At 40.3% G+C, this 26,629-nt stretch overlaps 2 protein-coding genes across 3 annotated transcripts in view; both read right to left on the bottom strand.

Moving 5' to 3' along the window:
* NXPH2 (neurexophilin 2) overlaps window positions 1-16,851 on the bottom strand; it is a 69,256-nt gene extending 52,405 nt beyond the window's left edge. Inside the window, exons 1-3 of one of the 2 annotated variants that reach the window (XM_050969347.1) lie at window positions 16,793-16,851; window positions 16,206-16,276; window positions 15,111-15,232 (exon numbers count right to left, since the gene is read on the bottom strand). In XM_050969347.1, coding sequence (XP_050825304.1) covers window positions 15,111-15,164 — 54 coding nt within the window. In that variant the 5' untranslated portion in view covers window positions 15,165-15,232; window positions 16,206-16,276; window positions 16,793-16,851. Of the gene's footprint in view, window positions 1-15,110; window positions 15,374-16,205; window positions 16,277-16,792 lie in introns of those variants that run through there. The other variant, XM_050969346.1, reaches the window with a different exon arrangement.
* LOC127058877 (zinc finger and SCAN domain-containing protein 29-like) overlaps window positions 1-26,629 on the bottom strand; it is a 394,206-nt gene that overhangs the window by 204,445 nt on the left and 163,132 nt on the right. The gene's annotated exons all lie outside the window — the stretch shown is intronic.

Below are 26,629 nucleotides of genomic sequence, written 5' to 3'. Positions count from 1 at the left end.
ATAAAACTAATTTAGTCATAGATCTCACTATGGAATCTGCTATTAAATCTTCGCTGGGAAGAGGGATGAGACAGTCAATTTTTAATGCCATTTATAAAGTGTGCAGTTTAACAAAGTGCACATTACCAAGGTTCTATTGTACTTTCTTCTCCAAGAGTTTTACATTTACGCTTTTATTTCTTTGAAAGGATTTTCACTTCCATATACTGCATATGCCAGATAGGTATAAAATTTGATGTTACTAACCAAACAAATGAATCTCTCTTACACATTTATTGTTCTAATTTCTGGTTACCACCACTGACACCAGAAGAACAGCTTTATCCTAGCTCTGTATGGGAAGTTTATCTTTTTAGCGGTGATGATTTGTAAGGAAGCTAGTTGAAGCACCAGCTAGTAGGATTATTTTACAGACTTGTCTAACTTTATTTCCTTCAGGAATGGGATATCTGATGTAATATCTGGCTAATACCAACAGAACATATGGTTTCTTTTTAATGTACCTCTCAAAAAAGGCTTTTAATTGATTTTACATTTATACACATTGACAGCTGTCGGAGGTGTCATTATTTGCAATGAAATGCAGCTCCCAGGAGCTGAAGGGACATTTCTAATTAAGAAATTGCCGAAGATGTGAGATAAACAGTTTGGGTGTTTGAGGGTGCTTGTGTAATCCTTGGTATTATTAATCTTTTAGATGGGCCATTTTTATGTATTGTTGTATTTAACCACTTCCTGAGCACTGAACGTGTGCTCGGCCCCTATGCAGAGCAGGGTGTAGAAGACAGCTTTGCCATGAAGAACTCACAATTGAAGAAGACAAACAACAGACAACATTGGCACGGTGTCTTGTCTTGTTTTGTTGGGCATAACAGCAGCAGTGCTTACTGGTGAATTAAGACTAATAGACTGCATAGGAGAAGCATGAGGAAAGGAAATGAAAGATAAGAATGATGCAGGTGTGCCAGGCTGAGATAGCAAGGACATTCCAGCCATAGGTCAATGCGGAAGAAGGCTCAGTGATGGAAGTGGGAGAGATCCACCATCATCGTTAGGTATAATGTTGGTTTGTTTCACTACAAAAGCACTGACAAAGGGGAGCATTCACCACATTATTTTCTATTCTTCTGAATCTAACTAGGGCCCAGTTTACATTAGAAAAGGTATGTTAGTATAGTTATACCAGCAACCTCCACCCAGGGCAGACACAGCCTATAGTAGAACCCACTTAATAGAAACCCAAATATTAAGAACGTCTGTTTAATAGCCACATTTTGCTGGGAACCAGTCCCATAAGACTTTAATGTCAATGAGATTCGGATATAGGCAATAGCATGCCTCTTATTAGCAACATTTTTTGGAAGAAGGTTGCCACCTGCAGGTGGGTATGTGGGGCTGCAGCCTCAGAGAGAAGCACTGGGATATGCCAAGCATGCCCTGCAGGCAGGTACGTGAAGCTGCAGCCAGGGAAGGAAGTGCTGGGACCTGCCTATCCTATGTGCAGCCATGCAAACCTGCCTGCAGCTAGTGCTCAGACCACCCTAGCAGTTCCTGCTGGGGCTGCAGCCCTGCAAACCTTCCTGTGGACAGGGGCCACACAGACAGTAAGGGGCTGGGACCGGGGGGTTTACAGAGTAATTAGTGTGACCAGATGTCCCGATTTTATAGGGACAGTCCCAATTTTGGGGGCTTTCTTATATAGGCACCTATTACTCCCCACCTCCATCCCGATTTTTCACACTTGCCATCTGGTCACCATAGGAGTAACTCTCCCTGTGCTCTCTGGGGGCTGCACTTGCCATGGGACTGCATGTAGGGAAAGAAGTGCAGGAACATGCTGAGCCCTGATTCCCAGACAGTGCTCCCTGTGAAAAGCCCTGGGTTTCAGACCCCCTCCCTACTGCTGCCCTGAACACAAGCAGATTTGCAGGTCTGCATTCAGGAAAGTATCTACCAGCACTTCCTTCCCTGACTCCTGCTCCACAAACCTCCCTATACTACTATACCAGCAAAAGACTGCTTTTTCCCATTACAGCTTATACCAGTTCCCTGGACAAAATAAGCCATAACAACAGAATTCTTTTGACAGTGTAACTAAGTCTACACCAGAGCTTTTGACAGTATAAAAATGTAATTAAAAGTCACCACCACCACCTCTCCTCTGTCTCCATCCACTCCTAAGTGAATACGCCATACACTTCAGAGACAAGTCCTGCACATGACCAACCTCTTGGCCCAGATCCTGAACTGTGTCAGCATCAGCACAGCCCAAGGTTTAGAGGTAAAGGTGTCCCCAGCACAAAACAGTGTGGCCTCTACTTTACACCCAGTTGCCCAGGGCACCAAATCAGTAGCAGCAGTTAGGCCACATCCTCTGTGTCACAATGGGGAATGGGAGACGTTTTTCACTGATGAAAATATTCATGCTTTCATGTCTCAGGACATATAGGAGAGAACATAAAAAGACAGGCTTAGCATTTCAATAACTTATGAGCAGAACATGCGCCAGTGGTATAAGGATGTTATCCCGCAACTGAAAGAACTACTCATTGAATTGTTTGGCATTTTGCCCATTTATGTGTGTGTATTTTACTATGCCATTAGAGGTTCTTATATTCCTCTTCCAATGAATATTATGTTGAAGATGTGCCTGGAACAAAACCCCAGATCTGACTATTCCACTTTTTGGTTAAGTCCAGGTCTAAATCTAAACCATTATTAAAGCAGAGTTTAATTAAAGTGGATACTGGTTTGCACCTTGGGGACTATATATTTAAAATTCACATACCATTTAAAATTTTCTCCTCAGTTATCAGCTTTATTAACACCATTTAAAAATCTAGTAGCAAGTCTGAACTGGACAAGACAACCCAATCTGTCAAACCCAAACTAAGACAGTGACTATTATATATGTAGCTTTCACCACATTAGCCTTTTTACTCCACCAAGAAATTAAACTATTACATTCATTGATAACATTTTAATGAAATTCTAAAAGGCTCAATTTAACAGTAGGCTAGTATTCTTGATCTTCATGATTATTATGTGGCTTACATCAGAATCTCTCTCTCTCTTTTCCTGATGGTTAACAATGTAGAACATTGTGATGATTAAAAACAATAAAATGAGTCTTGAGTGAAATAAGCAAGTATATAGTAACTAAGTCACTCCCCCTTCCAAAATACCCTAAATAAGATACCAGGTTTAAATTCCCTAGTCCTGGCAATTTCAGGCTCTCAATTGCTGATCACGGATATTATATCATGAAAATTTGCATAAAAAGTTTAAGGAATTAGTATCATAAAATGGATTTGAGTATGAAACATGCCAATTTTTTTCTTTCCCTCATATATTTACTGGTGTTTACTTCTAAAACATTTTATTTTAATATATTTAACATTTAATATTAAATAAAATGTTCTGGGAGATTGATATACACTGGTGCATGGGGGAATGTCCTAATGTGGGAAACAGATTTTATTTCTGAAAGCTATAATAATTACACACAATCAAAATATATGAGTAATATTTTAAGCTGATTTTGATTTGCGCACTTTCAATTGTGCATTCAGTTTTCAAAGTTGAACTGTGTCAAAAAACAAGAAAATTGGGAAAGAATTACATGAAAATGGATTTCACTGTTTTTGGAACTTGGGAAAATCTGTCAGCAGTAGTTTTACAATTTTTGCTGTAACTAAAGCCTTTTTTGAGAGGAAAAAACCCAGCTTTCTCTGCCCCCAAAATGCTAATGTGTGCACTGCAGTGAAAGCGCAGCTTGCTGTACTGTTCAGTCTTGATGTGAATTTTACACACCAGAGCTCATCGATACAGCAAGGAGTGCTTGACAGAGAGAGGGTGTCAGAAGAAAAAAATACTATATATACAAATAGTGCAATCTCTATGGCATCTGCAGTTTTTGGAATGCTTGGCTGAGTGCTAAACAAAACCACAAAACAAAAAAATCCACATTTAATCCAGTGGGACTTTTGCCTCAATAGGGGACAGCCACACTAAGAGGTTTTCGTAAAAACATCCTTTGTGTAGAAAACAAAGCCAGAAATTTTTCTGCATTCCTATAGCTGATTAACAAACTGGGCAAATAAACGAAAGCAACATCCAAGTATAGCTGAGATCCACTGACTAAAAGGTTTCATTGGACAGCCTCTCTCCACAACCTGAATGGGGTTTGACCACATACTAAGTGGCTGAAATGCTTCCCATGGTTCTGCTGCCTTGGTTCTACTGTGCACTGTAGCAGCATTGCTGGGGAAACTGAGGGAGGCATATAAGGGCTGATTTTAAAATGCAGAAACATTGAAATTCATGAACTAGGCTTCTCCTACCCATTCTTTCACATCGCACCAGTCTCCATAGCACAGCTCTCTAACCCAGTACGTAAATTGCAAACTAGCGGCCAGATTCATCAGTTCAGAGCAGCACAAAGCAGCTGAAATGATGTTCTGGAATATCTGCCCTTAAAAAGAATGTTTCAAGGTTGCTACATCACATCTTCAACTCAAAAATATCATGTAGCACCATTGTCTTTGGGTTTCTTATTTAGTGTTTGTATATGACATTTTTAAGAGTTTTCTTAAAAAACAAGGACATTCCAAGGGGAAAAAATTAAGATGGAGATTGAGAGGACATGTCAGAAATTTAGAGTAAGATATATTACAGGACTGTTGTAATTATCACAAAACCAAGCATTGGAAAGCCAGGATATTAAGAGTTAAGGTTACACTTAAAAAAAAAAATCTAAAACATGTTGAGGTTTGGAAATGCACAGTTAAAGCTCTCAAACAACCTTAATTCTGCCCTGTCATGATACTATGCATAACCATATAATTAAGGCATTTTAGTATCTGTGGTCCCAGATAAGATTAAATGGATATTTAAAGATGCTCGGTTTGTTTTTTCCATCTTTTTCTCTTCATAGTATCACTACAAGGCAGACTTAAGGTTGTTTGAGTGCCTTTGCTATGCATTTCTACAGCTTAATATGTTTCAATTTTGTCTAAGTGTAACCGTAACTCTGAAAGTTCTGGGTTTCTAGTGCTTGATTTTGAAATAATTACAAACTCTCTATAGTGTATTTTACTCTAAATTACTGGTATGTACTATCAACCGTGACATGTTTTTGTCTTCAAAATATGAAATCAAAACTGTGGGTTATTTTGAATGCAGTGTAGCTGTAATACAGCTTCGCTTTAGGAAAGCCAATGATTTAGCAGCTCATCAAATTCTACTAGAAAAGTAAATACAAACAGTATATGAAAAGTATCACATGAACTAGAAACTGGATTATAAATAACAGGTAGCATTAAACAGTAGCATATTAAGTTAATAGACATATGTCATATTAATTGGCCTGGGTAACTTCCCCTAACATCCCCAGATATAGTGGGGAAGTCAGCCTCCTCCCGGGCAGTATGGCTCCATCTTCCTACAGAGAGTATTTCATGAATCCAGGGTCCATATTGCAAGAGAGGATGTAGACTGGAGCAGCTGGGCTGGGCAGAATACTCAGAGCCACACCTCTGGGCTTGTAGAGGTGAAGCAGAATGATCCTTTTAAAATTAATTCTAAATCTAACTAATTACTTGTAAATTCTCAAAGTGTATTCTATACTCAAAAGTGCTGTAATTCTGGGAAAGATATACCATAGATATCTTTGTACATACAAGTACTAGAACTCTTGCTTTAAGTGCAAAGCTCAATTCATTGTTAACCATTAATCTGTGACTAACATTTTCATAATGTTCTCTCTCTCTTTCACCCTTCGTTTTGGATTTTTTAATCTCTTAGGTCCCAATCCTGCAAGAAGCTCTGTGTTTACTGCAACTGACTATACAAGCACAGAATATCCCTCCATACAGAGCACCTTGCAGGATCAGAGCCTTTGATGGCAAGCTTTTCAGGACATGACTATGTCTGAGTAAGCAGGGTCTAAGTGAGCTCTCTCCTGGTATCTAGTGATGAACTGGGGGGAAAAGACTTCAGGAGCAGACTGTATTTGCATAGACACATCTACTCTGCTCAGCAGATGGAGCTGCTTTGCCAAAGTGATCAGTTCTGGCTGGTTTGGGGTTACAATTCATTTTTGAATTTAATGTTGGGGTAATGAAATATTATCCTTATTGTATGAGTAAAGGACAGCAAAACTGTACTTGGTATGGCCTGACTGAGGGTCACTTTAAATGTAATCTCACTTGCAAAGCAGAGGAAGGGATGCCAACTCCCAGTTAAAGAGACAGGAGGTAGAGACAGTTGTTCCTACCCACCCACCCTTATGGACTCTGTTTAAACAGTCCTAGACACCATCTGACCCTCTCTTCCCCTCCCCTGTGTTTAAAGACAGAGCTGATTGATTCAGCTGAGAGTCCAATGGTTCTGTTCAGTGATTACCAGAGCTGAATCACTGATAGCAGGTCTAGGGGCTAAGTCTTTGACTTGGTGTGTGGACAGTGCTGCAGAAAAAGACAATGCGGAGGCTACACTAGCAGTGAGGTTCCCTGCTACACAGTGAAATCACTAAAAGCTGAAATCAGGAAGAGCTGGGCTACATGGTGGAACCTCAGCACATGGCCCCCCACACACACACTTCCAAGGTGGAAGGTGAACCCACCTCTGAGCTCTGGGTCTTTGCTGACTAAGGACAACCAACTGTCAATGGAATGTAGTGAAAGGAAAGGGGAGTGACATGTTAAAGGGACATTCATTTGTTGGACTTTCACACTGCAGGGTGGGAAATAGAGGCAAAAAACATTGTCCATATGTACTGTGGGTTGGGTGTTTGCTTGCGGTTACATGCATATGAACCATGGTTGTGGTGTTTTCACAAATGAATTCCTGGATTCCTTTCCCTGTTAAAAGTTTTCTTTTGTTATACACAGACTCAGTGCTTGCGAGGGGGGAAGTATTGCCTCTTAGAGTTACCCACAGGCCTGCCGACGGGGGCGGGGGGGAAAGGGGGCAATTGCCCAGGGCCCCGGGCGATTTAAAACAGCCCTGGGGCTCCTGGTTGCCGCTGGCAGTGCAGCAGAGCTAAGGCAGGCTTCCTGCCCGCCCTCACTCTGCTTCCGCCCCAGTGCCGATTCTGCAGCTCCCATTGGCCGGGAACTGTGGCCAATGGGAGCTGCGGGGGCAGTGCCTGAGTGCAGTGGTATGCAGAGATCCCCTGGGCCCCCCGCTTAGGAGCCACTGCCAGAGGGGTGTGCTGGTCACTTTCAGGAGCTGCCTGAGGTAAGCGCTGATCTTCTGACCCCCTCCTGCACGCCAACCTGCTGCCCCAACATAGAGCCCGCACCCAAACTTCCTCCCAGAGCCCAACCCTGCACCCCCCCCACACCCAAATTCCCTCTCAGAGCCTGCGCCCTCCCACACTCAAAGTGCCTCCCAGAGCCCGACCCTGCATCCCCTCCTGCACCGAAACTCCCTCCCAGAGCCTGCACTCCACACTTCCTCCCTCACCCAACCCCCCTGCCCCATCCTGCTGAAAGTAAGCAAGGGTTGGAGAGAGTGACCGGGGGGGGGGATGGAGAGAGCAGGGGGGGGGCTTCTGAGAAGGGGCAGGACAGGGTGTGGCCTCAGGGAAGGGGTGGGGTAGGGGGCAGGGCAAGGGTCTTTGGGTATCCAGCAGTGCAGCCAGCATCTCGCTGGGCACCAGCCAGCGCAGGCGCAGCACAGCCCAAATGTCAGGCAGATTGCGTCTGCCTGGGTGCGGCTTGTGTGTGCGCGACGGCCCATTGACTGTTCTGCCCTGGGGCCCAGAATTGCTGTCGGTGGGTCTGGGTACCCAGGATCTGTTAAAGGTGGTGGCCAGTTTTCCCAGATCACTGGGTGCAGGCTTGAGCTAGTTCTGTTTTGCATTGTTTAGAAAAACTCCTAAATACTGAACCTGGCCCTCGTTGCTGCCGATTCTGGCAGAAGGGTTACATCTGCACAGAGTTTAGCGCATTTTGGGTGCTACTACAATATAAATAATAATAGTGCTTAGAATAAAGGTCAAAAGAGGGTGATAAATTGTTTGCATGATTCAGGCTGGAACAAAGTAATGAAATGAAATTAGGAAAAGATAGACTAAATATCAGAAAAAACTTGGAAATGGTATGATCTGTTAAATTGTGGAGCTAGGATAGTTTCTAAAGAAAGTGGTGGAAGCTATGTTGCATGAGTTATTAAGAACTAGTCTAGACAGCGTGATAGAAAATATACCATAGGGAGCAATCCTGTGCAGGAAGGGGTATAGATTAGATAGCCTAACAGGTCCTATTTCTTTAAGTTTCATTATTCTATAAACTTCCTAAAGATACTCTATAGTAATTTAAGCTACTAGACTTGCCTGGAAATCAAGAGAGTGTAAATTAAATGTAAAGACAACTAAAGGACGTAATTTAGGAATTTCTGGAAATATTCTAAAACATAAATAGGTCACTTTGGCTTTGAACTCAGGAGAAGAAGAGTTGAAGGAGAATATAATGTTTGGGAGTCAAAACTAGAGCTGATTTATGTTGGCCATGTTGGCATGATAACTTTCACAACTTCTCCTCTGTTTTCAGACTCCCACTTATTTGTCCACTAAAAATTCCCAGGCAAAACACCTCATCCTTGTACCAGAATTTGGCCACATGGCAATTTGACAGAGAGAAATAAAAAGATACGTGAAAATACATCTCTTGCACCTGAAAGAAGCCAGCCCCATATCTGTTCAGTAAAAGTGCCATTGTTTTTACCAAAACTTAATCAAGAAGCTTAGATTGGCCAAAAAGAAAAGGGCAATGCTTCTCACAAGTCCTCAAGAATGAATTGGTGCAATTGACTTTAATGGTCCCATCTATTGTATAAATACAGATTTATGACTTTTTTAAAAAATGATCTGTGAAAATATATTTAAGGAAATGTACAATGTTAGTTAATGACCCACTATATCCTAATAATTCTTGAGATGTTAAGATCTGTGCTATAAATACATACACACAAGAAATTGTTTAAAAATGTGTATTATTGATCTGATGGACTGAAATAGTTGAACTGGAGCCATAAGAGTTTATCTTGTCAGCATGTAATATTAATAAAAATAACAATAAAAACCTTTTTAAAAGCTTGTTATTCAACTAGTAAAGATACTGACTTATTTAGAGCCTTTATGGCTTGATGATCAGTATATATGGATATTTAGACACAATTGTAAAATCTGTATGCACCAACTTCCTATTATGTCTAAGGGGATCGTGATGCATGAATAAATGTTACCAGAAATAGTGCCTGGATCTCACTGAGTTCTAGGCCCATGTCCAAACCACTAGACCACAGCATCTCCTGCTGCCAAACCCCTGCCAAGCATTTAGAGTAAAATTTTCAAGAGCACCTAAGTGACTTAGGAGAAAGTCAATGGGACCTAGCTGCTTAGAGACAGATTTTCAAAAGTATTTTGGTGCCTAGAGACAGACAGCTGCCTACAGAGCTTTAAGCACCTAGGTAGGTTAGGCACCTATTAGGTGCTTTTGAAAATCTCTCTGGCTACCTGTCCACATCTCTATGTAGCAAAATACCTTTAAAAATCTGGCCTTAAGTCGTAGGTCTCATTTACTTTCAACAGGTCTTAGGTTCCTAAGTGCTTACGGCTATGTCTACGTTGCGATAAAAGACTCATGGCACAGCCACAGCTGGCCCAGGTCAGTTGACTCAGGCTTGTGGGTCTCAGGCTGAGAGGCTATAAAATTGAGTGTGGACATTCGGGCTCCAGCCCAAGCCCAAGCCCAAATGTCAATGCTGCAATTTTATAGCCCTCTAGCCCAAGCCCCGCAAGCATGAGTTAACCTACCTGGGCCAGCCACAGGTCTTTTACTGCATTGTAGACATACACCATGTCACTTCTGAAAATGGGATCTTGTCACTATTATTCTCTATCTCCATTTTTCCCATCTGTTAAATTAGGTTACTAGTAATTAGGAAAAATTATTACACATATTTATTGGGTATTTCAGCAGGGGTTGTGGGGCAAACATCATCATCCCCATTCTACAGATGGTGAAACAGATGCAGAGGCTGAGTGACTTGCTTGGGAAGATGCGTTGTGATCTAGTGCATTAGGCTTGGGTATCACCATCAGGACACCCAGGTGTCAGTTTTCTATGCTGTCTTGTTGTGTGATTTTTTTTTAACAATATCCATAACTTCTCTGTAGCTCCATTATGCTACATGTAAAATGTGACTAATATTTACCTACCGCACAGGACTAGATTAACCAATGTTTGAAAATCATGTTTAGATCCTTATGTGGAAGATGCAAGGTATCAACATATTTCATTAATACAAACTGAAATATAATTCCCATTCCACCTTCTTAATATAGATCTTTCATGCCACACAATGGAAATTTCACAACTTTGTTAATCCTACTACCCACAATGGTTGGTCTGTTTTAAACTTCAGTCTCCTTGCTTCCTCCTTAAACTACCCATACTCTGCTGCATTAAGCCATGATAGATGTGGTTTTACGTTTTCTGCAGCATCAAGCAAAACATCAAAATAAACAAGGTGAAATCTTAGCCCTACTAAAGTCAACAGCACAACTCCTACTGAATTGAATAAGAACAGGAATTGACCCACAGGATTTAAGGCACCTGGAGAGTCTTGATTTTCTATCTGAAATGCAAAATATCCAGATTTGTCATGTCAACCAGCTGTGATTATTGCAGGCACAATTACCCTTACATAGAGGGGGCCTGGGTTAGCAGGGATAAAGAGGCACAATTCAGGTTTGAGGGGACCTTAGCACTGCACTTCATACTTTTCAACACATACTTCTGTTAATTGCAAACTTAACTGTGAATATACTAACTTTCAAGATATTTGTGTTTCTTCTACTATTACAGTGTTCCAGTAAGGTTCTTTCCCCCTTACAGTTGTACTTTTTCATCAATGACTTAACTCTATTTTAACAAAGGCCGTGTCTGAGAATTTTGGATTGTTTGTCAAATTTAATTTTGAATAAAGGTAATTATTTCAGCTACTTAACAAAAATTAAACACAAATGGACTAATTTTTTTACTGATTTTTCCCTTAAACTAAAGCTACATTAACCAGTCTTACTGAGGAAAAAGTTCTTAAACTTCTCCATTGTGTGCGCACACACTCACCAAACAAACAATTTAAAAATAACTCATCTGCTTTTAAGAGGTATTTATAAAACAACTGGCTGTTAGATGAACAGCATGTTTGACAATTCTGCCAAGTGAGAATGTTCATGGCTAAGTGAGAAATGAGTTTCGTGAGAATGCTGACATAACTTGAACTATAGGCACTAGGAAGTGCTGCTATTTTATATTTATTTATTTCAAATTTTATGTCCAAAAGCTTCAGGAAGTAGAATTTAAAGAACAAGCAAGCAGTTAAAGTACCCTGTTACAGAACCATTACAATGCACTGCACTTGCATTTGTCTATAACTGTGAAACACTGAGATAATGAACTACTGGCCCATTCTTATAGAGATAAAGGAAAATCAGACTTGCATCCATGATTCATATGCAAAAATACATGACTATTAATATTACCTGGAATTAGGAAAGCAAAGGTGCGATGTTTGTTTTTGTTTATTTGTTTAGGCAGTTCCACACATTTTAAACTAGGGACCTATGCAAATAATTTTAAAATACTGTTGTGAAACACATGACATTTTTCATCAGCAAAATATAAATAGGGGAAATACAATGAAGTTAAGAAAAAAAGCAGGCCAAATATCAGGAAAACTTGCTAACAGTAAAATTGATTAGAATGGGGAATAATCTGCCAAGAAGAGTGGAGGAAGCCCTATCTCTTCAGACTCTTAATATTACATTTGACAAAACACTGGCAAATGTACTGTAGAAAATAATCCAGTATTGCTAGAGACTGTAGTAGATGACCCTAGTACTTTAGTTCTTTTCCACTTCTAAAGGAGTGGTTCCATTATTCATAAAATATAATTACTAATGCAGCACTGTGTAATTGACAATTGAACATCTTAATATTAACAATAAATGTAAAACAATTGCAACTACTGGTTATAATACTGTAGCAGCTTTTTATTTTGTCTTGTCATTTAGCCAATAAATGCCCAAATGAGTATTGACTGTGCACAAATTATCATTCTGACGTATATTGACTAGGGATGTGTGGAGTAAACTGATTTATAAATTGAAGATTCTCCTAGAGAAGTGAGTTAGCACACCTCTGTAATCTGATATAATAGCATGCATTCTCATTGTTTAATATACTTGAATATATAAAGTAGTGTGAAAAAGTGTGTATGTGTATACAGACTTCCATTTGCATTTGAAAGGCATATCCTGATTTTGAACTGAAACTGGATAAAGTGTATTTTTCATTTTTAGTTCTAAATGCCTTAAGAAATATGGCACACTCATTGATGTATTTACTTTTTTCATTTTAGCACCTTTTCCCATTAACCATGAATTTTACATACTTAAGTAGAAATTAACCTCAAAAATTATCATCCCAAATCCTGTAAGAAATTTTGAGATGAAGGCTTGCTGCTTATACAAAGTTTGCTGAGTCTCATTTTGCTCTATCACAACTCTAAAAATTGTAATTTTCTCTTCATTGGCTGAAATGCAGAACCTCTTGTAGTATATTAAGATTCTCTGTGTTGATCTTTGATGATTTAAAAAGATAAAACAAGAATTGATATTTAAATATCACCAATACCAGCTTGCTAAAATTCTATTAATTAGATTCCAAGAAGCAATTATTCATTTGAAAAATCTAATCTATATACCACCATAGGTACCAAGTGTTCTAAATTCAATCTAGTATTCTCTGTTTAGAACAAAATAACAATAAAACTATAGTTTAACTTTAGTTAACAGAAGACAAAGGCTAAATAAATATCCTGATACAATCCAGTATACCACATTACTTCGTACCCCTAAACTACCCCTAAAATCTAAGACATTCTTGCTTTGTTTCAAAATTATTTTTGATTAAATTAATGATAAGCATTGCAGGATTAAGTGCCTCCAAAGCTTTAGTTGTTTGTGATGTAAATAGCAGAAAGCCAGAAAAATACCCCCCCCACCCCACCGTGAGTTATACAGCTTGTATCATCTGAGAACAGGTATTGACTTCGTGTGATTTTTGTAGCATCAAAGAAAACATATTTTGATTCTTCAAAGTGATCAGCGTTCATACTAAACAATTTTAAACACCACAGCAAGTAAGTTCACATCATCATCCATAAAAAATGTGGAATACGACTGATGCCTGTTGGGACAAGTTTTAATCAGTCCCTTTGATATCTGGTAATAAAAAAGAAAAAGAGAAAGTGTTTCAATTTAGTTCTCTCCTCCTCAGCAATTTAGTAATCCATTTACTGCTTTCCATTCACATCCCTAACCCCTGTGTGTTTGGTTAGCTAGAAACTGTGCTGTAAGAATGTGAAGAATGTAAACAGCCTTTTATTGTCCAAAAGGATAGCAGTGTGAAAGAAATGTGTGCCTTATCGCAAGACTGCAGCTCCGTACTTCATTGCCATGATAAAGTGCTGAAGCAAAAAACATTACAAGACAAGCACAATCCAAAAACGGATTAGAATTTGACATAAGCTTCCTCAAAAACTAATCAATCAACTCATGCTGTAATATTAGAATCCAGTTCTTAAGGAGGGTGTTTAATCCCTTCAAGGTTTATTACACATTCCCTGTTGACTATGGTGACAAACTTTCAGATACAAGACAGCTAGGTAGAGAGGCAGAACTTTTGCAGCCTAAATCAGAGACAACTGCTCACATAATTAACATGCTCCTTAAAAAAAGGCATTTTGAAATAAAATTACAATAATGTTTCCTTTGCTTTCAGGTAAGGCTGGCAAACTCATTTTAAGGTTCTTTATTTTTTCCCCTCAAATTCAGTTTATTTTCCCTAATATCCCAAGAACAAGAATTTTATTTTCTCATTAAAAGGGGTGTGCTAGAGATCACACTCTTTACACACCTATTTCAAATGAAGCATCTCATTTTAATTTTATTTTGTAGCTCCCAGCTTTTTAAATCTCTATTGCCTAAACATACTACTTCAGTCACTCAAATTCTTTTGCATTTAAGGTATAATTGAACACTACCACACAGGCACATCTTTCTGTACCTAATCCAAATGGACAGAAATCCTTGTGTGGAGTTCAACAAAGAATCATAAACTCTACAATAACTGTTTAATATGAAGTCAGGAAAACAGAAAAGTTCATAAGGACAAATAATTTTAAGCCAGTGTTTGCCATCCACTTCCTTAAAATAGTTAACTAAATTGGTACTATGCAATGCTAACTGTGGATCTAGAGTAAGGTTCAGAAGTGGAATGGTGATACTCTGAAGCATCACATAGCTCAGGATATTCAACATGTCCACAGTCACAGATATATCCTAAAGACAGTTATAGCTTCTATTGTTAGAGAGTATTATTTAAAATACAGGCCTTAGAAATGTGAAATCCCAATTAAACTTATTGAAAAATATTACCAAAAAATACAGAGAAAACTATGGCACTCTAAAAAGAGAATCTTAATCTACGGGACTGTAACCATCAGTTACTTAGGTGCAAGTTGTGGCTGCCTTTATTGCATTAAAGTCTACTCCCTATTTTATCTCCAAAAGGTATGCAGGTAGACAACGACTACCTTTCCCAAGTAACATGACAGCAGTTTAATGGGAGAGGATATACAGATTGTGTGTTAAGAACTCTTATTTAGTTGCTCTTAGAGTTGCACGAAACAAGCAGGCAGAAAAGAGAGTGTTAAATGCCACGTTCCTAGCAAAAAGGCACCACAATCCACACCCAGCACAAATGTTTGATGAAGGGGCATGTGCTCCATTACTTTGGATATTTGAGACTGGTTACAAAAAACTAAACTCACCCTAAATAATTAAATAAACCCTCTGCAAAGACTCTGGGTTACGGTATTTCTAGCCTACATAACAACCTGCAAAGGAATGCTTGCTGCTTTTGACACAGAGATAAATGCAAACGCTTTTCAGAAACGCCGTGGCTATAGATTTCCAAGGGCTCTGCAGTTACTTTTAGCATAAAGAATTAAAAAAAAAAAAGCAGACTTACAAGCTGAAGGAAGCTCTGTACCACAACAAGAGGCAGGGGCTGCAGGTACATCATTCTGACTTGGAGTCTAGGAGATGATTTCCCTTACTTGGATCTTGCACATCTCCACTTGGGGGGCAGGACTGAGTACAGGGACATACCACTGTGATCACCTTAAGCAAAACACAATCAGGGAGAAGCAACCCCCCAACCCATCCTCAGCGCAGCGCTCCGCTTGTCAGGCAGCGGGGCCACCTGAGCTGGCCACGGCAGAGCCCTCCCGTGCCGCGGCAGGACTGGACTGAGATCCGAGGGGGCTGTCACCTCCCCCGCCCCCCCGGGGGCTGGGCGGCAGCGGCAGCACTATCCCCGCTGCGCGCGCCAGCCGCCTCCGGAGCTGCCCGCCCCGCGCGCGGGCGGCGCGAGGCAGGGCGGGGAGGAGCTTGGGAGCGGCGGGGTCCCGCCGGGAGTTGGAGGCGGCGTGGCTGTGAGGAGCGGCCGGGGGCCGGGAGGGGCCCTGGGGCGGCGGGAGCCAGGCGCGCAGCGGGGAAGTGCAGCGGCGGGGCTGGGGCGTGCCCAGGGGAGCGGCGCTCCGGGCGGGCGGGCCCCGCGGGGCAGGTAGGGACGGGCCGGGGAGGAGCTGAGGCGGCTGGGCCAGGAAGGGGACCCGCGGCGGGGCGCTGGGAGCCCCGGCGGGGAAGCGGCCTGGCCCCGGGGGCACGTCGGGTGGCATCTCTGACTGAGGCAGGAGCTTCGTGTCCGCAGCCCCGGGATGTAACGCCGAGGGGGGCGGGCACCGGGGAGCGGCTCCCAGCCGGGCGTGCGGGAGCAGGGTGGGGGATGGACTCACTTGCGCGGCCCACGGGGGTCCGGGCCAACCCCTCCCGCGCTGGTGCTCGTGCGGCGGAGCTGCCCGGCCCGCCAGCGGGGAGAGGCGGGCAGCGGGACCGCCCTAACTGGTGGGGGGCGGGGGGAGGATTGGCGTTAGCAGAACTGTACTTTACTGCTCACCCTTAAGCCAGGCCTGGCCCGCACGCACGGCTTTGCTGCAGGATCAGGACTAAGTAAAGCAAGTTTGCATTTTTCACCCAGGGACAGGACACACTGGGGGATCACATTGAACGTCATTTCCTTCCCCTTTGGCCCATTGCTGCTTCCTTGAGGAGATGGAGGTTCCAGCCTGGGTGCTTAAGACATTTTAAAACAGGGATGGAGGTGGTTAAAGAAAAGTATTTAAAATGATCAACTATTTAACCCCTGCCGCCCCCCCCCCCCCGTCTCCCTGTTTTCATTGCTTTCCCCTCTAAAAGGAAAGGGAGGGTGGTTTGAGTTAATTTACACATTTTATCCTGACTTTTAAGGAGGCCTGCTGTATTTATAGTGCCCCTTTTCCCTTATAAATCTCTATTTGCAGCTCAGATACAATGCTGGAGAGCTGGGGCACATATGGGAAAGTGTGTGTTTTGTTTTCAGTGTTGTTCTATAGGAAAATTATGCTTGGCAGAAGCAGGGCTACCACACTACAGGACTTGCAAAAGTCAGTTTATGTTACAGGGTTTAGGCATTTAGAGCTAGTTATAGGTTCAACCCAATGAGATTTAGGGTTCAACCCAATGAGATTTCACTTTCTTCCCATGTGACTCAAGAATGTTCCCAGAAAGACTGACTATTCTTTATAAAATGCACTTTTCCATGTTACATACCTTAGCAAGGTCCATTGCTTCTTTGGTGGGAGCATGATTGCAGGTGGCTGCACCAGCAGTTTCATCACAGCTAGGGTCCATCATCACCATAACTCTGGAGACACAACTTTCTCCAGGGGGATCAGAGCACACAAACACTATTAATTAACTCACCCCTCTGAGCTAGAACCGCATCTACGAGGGGAGGGAAAGTTCTTAGTTTGGAGCAGATTGTTTTCACATTCAGGAAAAAGAGTATGATTGCTCGTGTTACAGAAGAGAGGAGAATCTAGCACGTACATGGCAAGTCAGTTGATACACATGTTCAAAAAGATCCAAGGAAGGAGGGATGAGTCCAAGCAAAACAAACCAGGATTAAATGATTTTCTTTTAGTGGCTACAAAAACCAACAACAAAAATACACACCTGGACCAATTTTTGAGAAAAGGATAAGAAGCTTGATGCTTTTCACTCTCTGTCCTCCATCCCCTAAGTGCCAGATGATCAGTTAAAACCTGAAAAAGGAGAAGTAAAGTTTTGAAAACATGATGTGTTCATGAGGCAACCTGTTTAGCTGAAGTTCCAGTATGCTCATAGAATAGATGGGTGCACTGAATACATCCACCTACTGCTTTCTGTGGAAGTGAAGTGGTAGTGCTTATATTTTTAATTGATGTGATTGTTCCGAGCTTGGCAGTGCCACATCTTTCTAATCTGTAATTTGCATGTGATGTGATATGCAACCGCTCTACCACCAGGCTGAAATTGGGATAGCAGCAGTCATTTCATTTTTCAAAACCGGGCCTGTCATTTGCAGATTAGTTTCCCCCTAATTTTCTGCTGCCATGTCTCGTCTCATTACTAACTCCATGTTCCAATTTCATTCAGACTGCCCCTATATTTTAAACTTCTCAAAGCCTCACTAGTAAAAAAATGTTTAAAAATTCTGTAACTGTCCAGGAAAACTGGCACAATTTTACCAGATGATTACAATAATGTAGTTGTATCCATTAGTTTCCCAATTAGATTCCTCTTCTGAATGTCATATATGGAATTGTATTCTGTGCATGGGGTATAGTCTTAAATCTCAGGTATTCATCTGGGTCTGAAAAATTACACTTGATCCATAACAATAAAAATACAACTAGTTAAACTCTAAAATGAGTTCATTTTCATCACACTCCGAAGATACAGAAAATACCTTGAACAAACACAAATGCTCATTGAGACCATCCATTAAAATTCAATCTGCATATGTTCAGATATTTTTATAATATTTAATATTTTGAAAGTTCGCCCCAGTTCTGTGTTCATTTTAGTAGATCTGCGTAGTGCTGCATTTTTACTTTTAAAAAAACTCACTAGAGAATAGTCAATTTAAGTGACATATGGACTTACACTTATTTAACAAAATTTGAATCTAAATGTTACTTCCATATCCTGGGTTAAAAATAAATGGTGCCTTCTACAAACGTATTTGTTTAGGGACTATGTATGTTAATTTCAGTTAAAAGAAATATTTATCCACATATAAGTTAAACAATTATTAGATCAGCTAATGTATTAATGAGAGAGTGCCCATTTCTATCAAGGCAGTGACATCTACAGAGCATCCTATTCTATGCTGAGCTAGATAGATTACCATCGGACAAATGCATTGCAAAGCATAGTAGCAATAACACAATCTCTCTTCCCTCTAATAAATGGAAACATCTTGAGCGCTATCTGCTGTACAAAGACAGTACTACTAACATGTAGATAGAGACATTGCCACATTTTTTTTTCCAAATCAGGGCTACATTATGCAGTAGGTTGAAAAGAATGTTATGCAATTAGTCCGAATTGTAAAGACTAAATTTGGATGAAGCATTTAGATAGATCTTTCTAAAATGAAAAGCTGTATGCTATAAATTCAAGGAAAGCTGAATTTCTGTAATTGGCTTTTAAACAATAGTGTTTAAACTAAAGTACTTTAGTTCTATCCGATTAAATACAAACAGACTCAATTTAAATGACATTAACATTGTCACACAAACTATCAAAAGTTGGCCTTAAATCATACTTTTCACAGATTAAGAGTAAATGTTTGTAAAGCGCTTTGAAGATGAGAAGCATTATGCACAGGAAATGGTAAGTATTCTTAGTTGTATTCCATCCTAGAGAATTCACAGTGAAGAATGAAATGTTAGGTCTAAACTTTGCATTCTCTTGCTTTGGTGTGTTAGTGTCAACCTAAAATGTTGTTTGAATGTGAGTGTGTTAATTTTCTGGTCTAATTTGAAGAAAATAAAAAATCTTTCCCCGAAGATTATAGAATACATAAACTGCAGGAACAGTGCTGCCCTAACTGGAGGGTGGACTATATGATCCAGTACTGGGATGCCCAGAGTATGGCCTCAGTGACAAATATGGTCTCAAACCATCTCTGCCTGTAACTACAGGGTAAGGACGAAGATGATTAACAGCAGATTTTTATTGCTAGTGAATCTAGTCAACAGCAACTTCTGTTCCTTTATCAAATAACATATAAGCACAAGCAAATAAGACTTTTATTTATCCCTGTGCCAGTGTGGCATTCAGTCTCACTCTTCAAGTTACTGTTCAAACTCATTTCTTTTGGTTAATCTTAAAGGACATCCTCCACCCCACCCTTCTCCCTCTGTCCTCTAATTTTAATAGAGCAGATAAAAAGGAACAAAGTAGGTGCATACCCAACAATGAACATGTCAAAGGTCACCACTGAGGGAAGAACTGGGGCCCACACAAGAAAGAAAACAATAATGGATGGAGTAGCTGTTAAATGGGTTCAATCTTCCTTCTCCGAGAGGTTCCAGAAACCAGTGCTGGGCAAAGGCCCTTACATTCAGGGTTCAACAAGCATCCATCTCGTCACCCCTTATATTCATTATGAAAAGCTGTAATTAGGGGAGGGGTTGAGACTTTGGATTGCAGTATCCCCATGTGACCGTTCTCGCTGGAGGGGCCACACACAATGCTCATTCGGAGCAAACTGCAAAGAATAGGGCAGATGATCCCAAAAACTGGTAATTTATTCTTATAATTAGATTCACCATGCCAGTAATAAACAGCTTCTGTAATACCTTACTGGTTAGCAATCCAGCATTTGGCTCCCACCTACACAGCCAGCTCTATATAGTGAGGGTTATTTAAAAATCGTATTCACCATATATAAAGTTCTACCAATCCCAAGAGATTGGACACATTATTTATCAGGTCAATGAATATTTTAGATCTTACTAAAATACATGCTCATTGCCAATTCTTATTAACTAAATCTAAGATTCATTAAAAAAGAAAAGAAAGTTACTCTGGTTAAAGTTCATTATACATACAGATCTGAATAAAGTTCTTATATCAATTTCATTGTAGAGATGACGAGGCTGCTGATTTGTAAAAGTTCTTTTTCTGAATAGGTGATAGGCCAATAGGCAGTCCATGTGTGGAGTTTGTTCAAATTCTTCCATGAGAATTCACAGGGATAATCCAGGGAACACCTGGAGACCTCAGTCTTGAGACTTGAACTTTTCCTGGCAAAGCTTAAGCAGATCTGAGAACCTCGGAGTTACGAATACCTCAGGAATGGAGGTTGTTCATAACTCTGAACAAAACATGGCTGTTATTTCAAAAGTTTACAACTGAACATTGACTTAACACAGCTTTGAAACCTTACTATGCAGAAGAAAAATGCTGCTTTTAACCATCTTAATTTAAATGAAACAAGCACAGAAACATTTCCTTATCTTGTCAAATCTTTTTTTTTTAAACTTTCCCTTTATATTTTTAGTAGTTTATGTTTAATGCAGTACTGTACTGTATTTGCTTTTTTGTGTGTGTCTCTGCTGCTGCCTAATTGCATATTTCCAGTTCCCAATGAGGTGTGTGGCTGACTGGTCAGCTCATAACTCTGTTCGTAATGCTGAGGTTCTACTGTAGTAAGGATCAGGTCCCGAAGTTCTTTTATAGCTGAAGCTCAGCTGTTAAATCTTTTGGCAGCACGTGATCACAGCAGGTATTCTTTGGATGAAGAATTGCTTTGAAGTAAATCTCTATTTCCTAGGCATGCACTGGTAACTAGTCGCTTTCATTAGCATAAGGCAGTTAACCATTTTAATGGCTCATAGGTAGTTGTAGCGGCGTAGTCACCCTGCTTCGGCCCTGAAGCGGTTAAAACTGCCCTGGGAGAGGGCTGCCTTGGGGAGTCCATAGTAAAAGCAGCCCTGGAGAGGGCTGTGACTGGGAAAAGGAATGAAAGCACCTGAGTAGCTGACCACAGGTGTGGCCAGCTCAATCAGGGCCCAGCTGGCCCTTATAAGAAGGCTGGGGGCCAGGAGCTGGAGGAGTCTGTCTCTAGCTGTAGAGAGAGAAGGACCTGGCTGCCTGGGAGCTCAGGGTACTAGGAATAGAGCAGGGCTGGGGAAAGGCAAGAGGAGCTGGGGAGCTCCAGCCTGGCAATTCCCCAGGCTGCAGGCCTTACCAAAGACCAAAGCAGGTACAGGGGTTGCAGAGGTAAAGGGCACCAGGGTCTGGGAGGGACACGGGGGCCTAAGGCAGGTGAGCTGTCAGCCAGCAGAGAGCACTCTGAGCTGGAAGCAAGCTAATTCCCAGGGCAACCAGCAGGAGGCACCGCATCAGTGAGTCATCACTTCGCTACGGTAGTTTACTACAAACTTCAAAGAGAAATAAAAACAATGATATTATTACACCACAAGTTTCATCTAAATGTTAACATCCTCATTTGTTCTGTGAATCAATAGACTATAGTAATGAAATATAACAGCCAGGAACCGAAGTTTAGCACCTACAAGTTAATTAGATCACATTGTTAAATTTCTAATAAGCTATAGGTAAACAGAGACAAATACAATTAGTATCTACTTCTAATTTTCTGAAAATACAGGCTTACATTTCAAGAACTCTAATAATTTAACATGGCTTTGCTAACCATCTACAAGGAATGGGCCTGATTACCATTTTACTTTTCTAATAGGTCCTTACAGGTTGATTTTGGATGACTTAGCCTGCTGATTGCGTAACATGCTGTTGTTACTCAGTTCTACATCTCATTTTTAGCGACTGCACACAGTACATATTTATTATTTTCTCACTGTCTGAGAAGAACAGAGGATGGGATCAATTAACCTGGCAGAAAATGAACTGATTTAACTTGTTTAGAAGAGTGGTCTGGGGAGGCATTTTCATCATTAGTTGAGAGTATGTGTCCACTTTTATCAGAATGGTTTGTCTCCTGAGTTTTACTGGATCCATTTTTGCCCTGGATTAGTAGGTAAAGATAGGGGGGTGTACCTTTCATTCTCTGTGGCTGACTGGAAGGCTGCAGCCATTTCTGTCTCGTGCAGACATTCTAATGATCATCAGTGACATGGTTGTTCAAGAATAGATAATCACAGTCCATTGTACTTTGAAGTCCTCCTACCAAGTGAAATTAAAGATGTTGGTGTTGATCTTTAAAACTCTGTATTGTTTTGGGACTTAAGTATCTGGGGATCACCTCTCATTCTATATTCCAGTGTGACAGTTAAGAGCTGCTGTGTAGATTCCTGAGTTTGAATGTTTCATAGCTGGGCTTCCAACAACTTGCCTGAGGTTCTGTAAGAAAAAAACAGGGCCCATGAGCCCGATTCGTTGAAATCAGTGGGTGTTTTGCCATCGACTTCAATGGGTACTGGACTGGGCTCATTTGTTTACTGATTCAGATCTCAAGTGTTTACGTAACTCAGTTACACCATGGCCGCCTCTCCAGTGGAATAAAACAGTGTATGCTTAACTCAAGTTAAGTTACTTTAGGTAAAATCCCGGTGAAGATAGTTTGTAGTTTTCACAAGTGTTAGCAGGTCAAATTAAAGAGTAGGGTGCCTTTAGCTCAGCCTGCTAACTCATGTGGAAACAGACTTGTCTTTCCTACAGTTTTACATTGGGTTAGCTCACTTGCGTTAAGAACACAGTTCTTTTTTATCTAGTGAAGACTTAGTGGGTGTGCGTTGTTTCCCTCTAGTGGCTAGTCTAAATAGAGAATAGCAGCCTACTACTGCTATAAGCTAACACAGTGGTTCTCAACCTTTCCAGACTACTGTCCCTCTTTCAGGAGTCTGATTTGTTTTACCTACCCTCAAGTTTCACCTCACTTAAAAACTGCTTGCTTACAAAATCAGTTATAAAATTACAAAAGTGTCACAGCCACACTATTACTGAAAAATTGCTTACTTTCTCATTTTTACCATATAATTATAAAATAAATCAACTGGAATATAAATATTGTACTTACATTTCAATGCATAGTATACAGAGCAGTATAAACAAGTCATTGTCCATATGAAATTTTAGTTTGTACTGACTTCACTAATGCTTTTTAATATTTTGTTGTAAATCTAGGAAAATATCTAGATGAGTTGATATACCCCCTGAAAGACCTCTGTGTACCCCCTGGGGTACTTGTACTGTGACTGAGACCTACTGAGCTAACAAAATCACTGTTTTGGCTCAAGTAGTAGAGGTTGCTGTCGCAGTAGTGCTGATCCCAGGTTCAGACCCTGCTGATGACCAATGCAGGAGTCCATTACACTTACAAATTTAAAGCCTGAGATATTGAGTGACACCTGGATGGTGTTAAATGTCCTTTGCTCCCTTATACTTCAGCATGAGATGAGGGTACTTAGCACTGTTAGCCTTTAATTTGTATAAAATTTAAACGTTGAGGTTGAGAAATACTTTAAATAAAATATAATTCTCTAATTCCTCTGCATTCCTACAATTTTTATATGTTCAAAGATTTTTTTTAAAGCAAGTAAATCAAATTTACCTGTAAGCTGAGATCTATAAGTAAATAAAATATTCAAGCCAGATCAATTTTTATGGCAAAAAAAACCTTTGAAAAAAGAAGCTTTATAATAGATGTGCTGACACAGCCTTAAGTAGAGTGGTAAGAATAGTTTGCTAATTAAAAGTGGGATGCCTGCAGTAATGGTAATCAATACATTTAAAGCCTTTTTATGAACATGAAAGAAAAATAAAAAGGGGGAACAAAGAAATTAGGGACCAATTAGTCAAAGCTTAGTATCAAGTAAAACACTTGAGTAAATAATAAAGGAATTGATCTGTAAGATCTTAAAAGACAATCTGATGACCAATGTGCAGCCTAGTTTAATAAAGAACAGACCATGCTAGATTAGTCTCATAGTTTTCTTTGTTACAAATACAGCTTCAAGAGTCTAGTCCTGGAAGCCTTACTCATGTGAGTATCCTCATTCACCTTAGCAGTACTGTTGAATTAATGGGGTTACTCATGTGAGTAAGGATATGCAGGCAAACAATATATTATGTATTATGTGTATTTTAGTAATGCCCTTAATGTATTTGGATTTTAGTAATTTAGTCCCCAATTCAGGAAGACACTTAAGCGTGTGTTTAAGTCCTTTCATATTCAAGAAAACAGTTAAGCATGTGCTTACTTTTATAGGCTTCAGTAGGACTTATGTATATGCTTAAAGTTAAGCACATATTTAAGTGCTTTCCTGAATACAGATGCCTTCTGGAGTTGGGGATTTAGAAATTGCCACATAAAGTCATAACCATGATCTTTCTGATTTAGTATCCTGCCTATAACTGTGGCATGTGACCATATGTCCAAATCTAAGGGCTATTCTACACACGGTTTTGTACTGTTGGTACAAAAACTGTGTGTAACCCAGCACTTGGACTTTACAATAATGTTATTAGAATAAAAATACTGTTGGGTGGGTACTAAATTGGCTGTTAGACCATAAACAGAATGACAATCCAGAGTGAATAGAGATATCAAAACTCCTTGGCTTCAATATTGGGACCAGTACTATTTCACAACTTCATAAATGACCTGAATATTGAATATTAAACATCAATCAAATTTGCATGCAACACCTCATTAGAGGGAACAAATAAATAGTGGAGGAGAGAAAAAAATTCCCAAATGATTTAGAGAGATTAGAAAAATATCTATATAGGATATGATTTAATTTAGAGAAAAGATATATAAAATCTAAGGTTATTAATAACAGTCATGCTAAGAAAGTTTTGAAATGATAATGGATGCCAAAGTAAATGTGATCTTGCAATGTGATGTTGTAGATTGTGTAGACTGTCAATCCTTCATCGATTGAGATTGAGCCGATCACAGCACGTCTTCCTATCTTCTCTTGCTCTGGCCATCCTTCGCCTTGCTTGTCTATATCTCCTTGTTAGGAAATCATCCCATCTCTTTGATGGCCGACGACATTGCTGTTCTGTTCTCGTGGATACCACTTGGATATAGCTGCGGTCCATCTGTTGTTGCTGAGTCGGGCCACATGTCCCGCCCACCGCATTTTGCTGAGCCTGCTTTCAACAACAATGTCTCGCACTCCAGACTGCTGCCTAATTATTTCATTGGGGATGTGATCGCGGAGTGAAATGCCCCAGAAAGTTTGTTCATTGCCCTCTGTGTTGATGTTTTTCAGTTTTTGTCAGCGACCGTGTTTCGCTGCCGTATAACATCGCTGTAAGCGTGGTTGAGTTGAAAAGATTCTCATGAGTTGTTTAGCTGATCTTTCTTTGGAGGATAAGGGGATAAGGTCACATTCAGAATACTGTGTATAATTTGGGACCTGTTATAAAATAGACAACAGACAATAGATAAGTCAGAGGGTAGGGTAGGGGGAACATCACATGGGACAGGAGACACCCTCTCCGGGGGTGGGGAGGAGAGAGACAAACCAGGCTCCTCATGACCACCACCCAGTCCCACCAGATGACCCTAGTGGCATGTTCTTTCCCCCTCCCCACCATCTCCCCTCCTTCTGGAATAAAAGCCTTCTCCAGCTGTCCCTAATATAGCCAGTCCTATGGCTCAAATGATAGTCTGTGCTGCAGTGTTGAAGGTTTAGTGTTCAAGTGCTGTTGATGGGGGTGGTTTGTTTTAGTTGTGCATAAAATAACTTATTTTTACCCTTTTCCTTTTTTTAAAAAAAAGGGTGGGGGGAAATCCATTAATATAAAACCCTGCAATGAAAAAAATGTTATTTAGTTTGGCAAGTCAAGCACTCAAAAGTTAGGAAATACCAGATCAATAGTTGTCTTGTAACCTTAGTTCTAGCCTTGTGCATATGCATTATAATACAGTCTTTAGTTATGTGATCATATACTCTTTCCCCACAGGACACCTGTCTCATTTAATGCACAGAACAGATGCACAAGAGGGGGAAGAATTACGGTTGGGAATGCAACCATAAACCTGGCATTTCCTAACTTTTCAAGTGCTTGACTTTGCAACCACGATAATGTTCTTTTCATGTAGTTTCTGCATGTAATAGTAATAAAAGTTAGATATCAGGTTTATTTAGTACAGAGGTAGATAGGGTTTTAATATGAGGGATGTTCCACATATTGAGGCTGACAGGATTTCTGTGTAAATTTACGCCTCATTTTTAGAACTCTCAAATGTCAGGTTTTTTTGGGGGCATGTTTCCCCAAAATCTTGACATTTGAGAGTTCTATTGCAAGATTATTAATGAGGCTTAATTTTACCCAGAAATCACGTCTCATGATCAATTCACGAGAGTTGGCATGTCTGCACAGAGCTCTTCTTCAGCATATACTTATTCGTAGCATAAACCATAAGGGAGGAACTTCCTCATCAGTTAGCTACTTAGAAAAGGTGAATTTTATAATCTAAAATGGATCTCTCATATGAATCCTTTTAATGCTTCAGCTACCCAGTTTATACTTTAATCATATTTTTCTTTTCTCCTGTTTTTGTTTTCTTCATTTTTCTGGAGAGTTAAGGAAATTATTGCACTCTAGCATTCT

Source organism: Gopherus flavomarginatus, chromosome 10 (assembly GCF_025201925.1).
Source record: "Gopherus flavomarginatus isolate rGopFla2 chromosome 10, rGopFla2.mat.asm, whole genome shotgun sequence".
Lineage (NCBI taxonomy): Eukaryota > Metazoa > Chordata > Testudines > Testudinidae > Gopherus > Gopherus flavomarginatus.
Note: the sequence above shows the minus strand (reverse complement) of the source record. Positions and strands in the feature narration are given on the sequence as shown.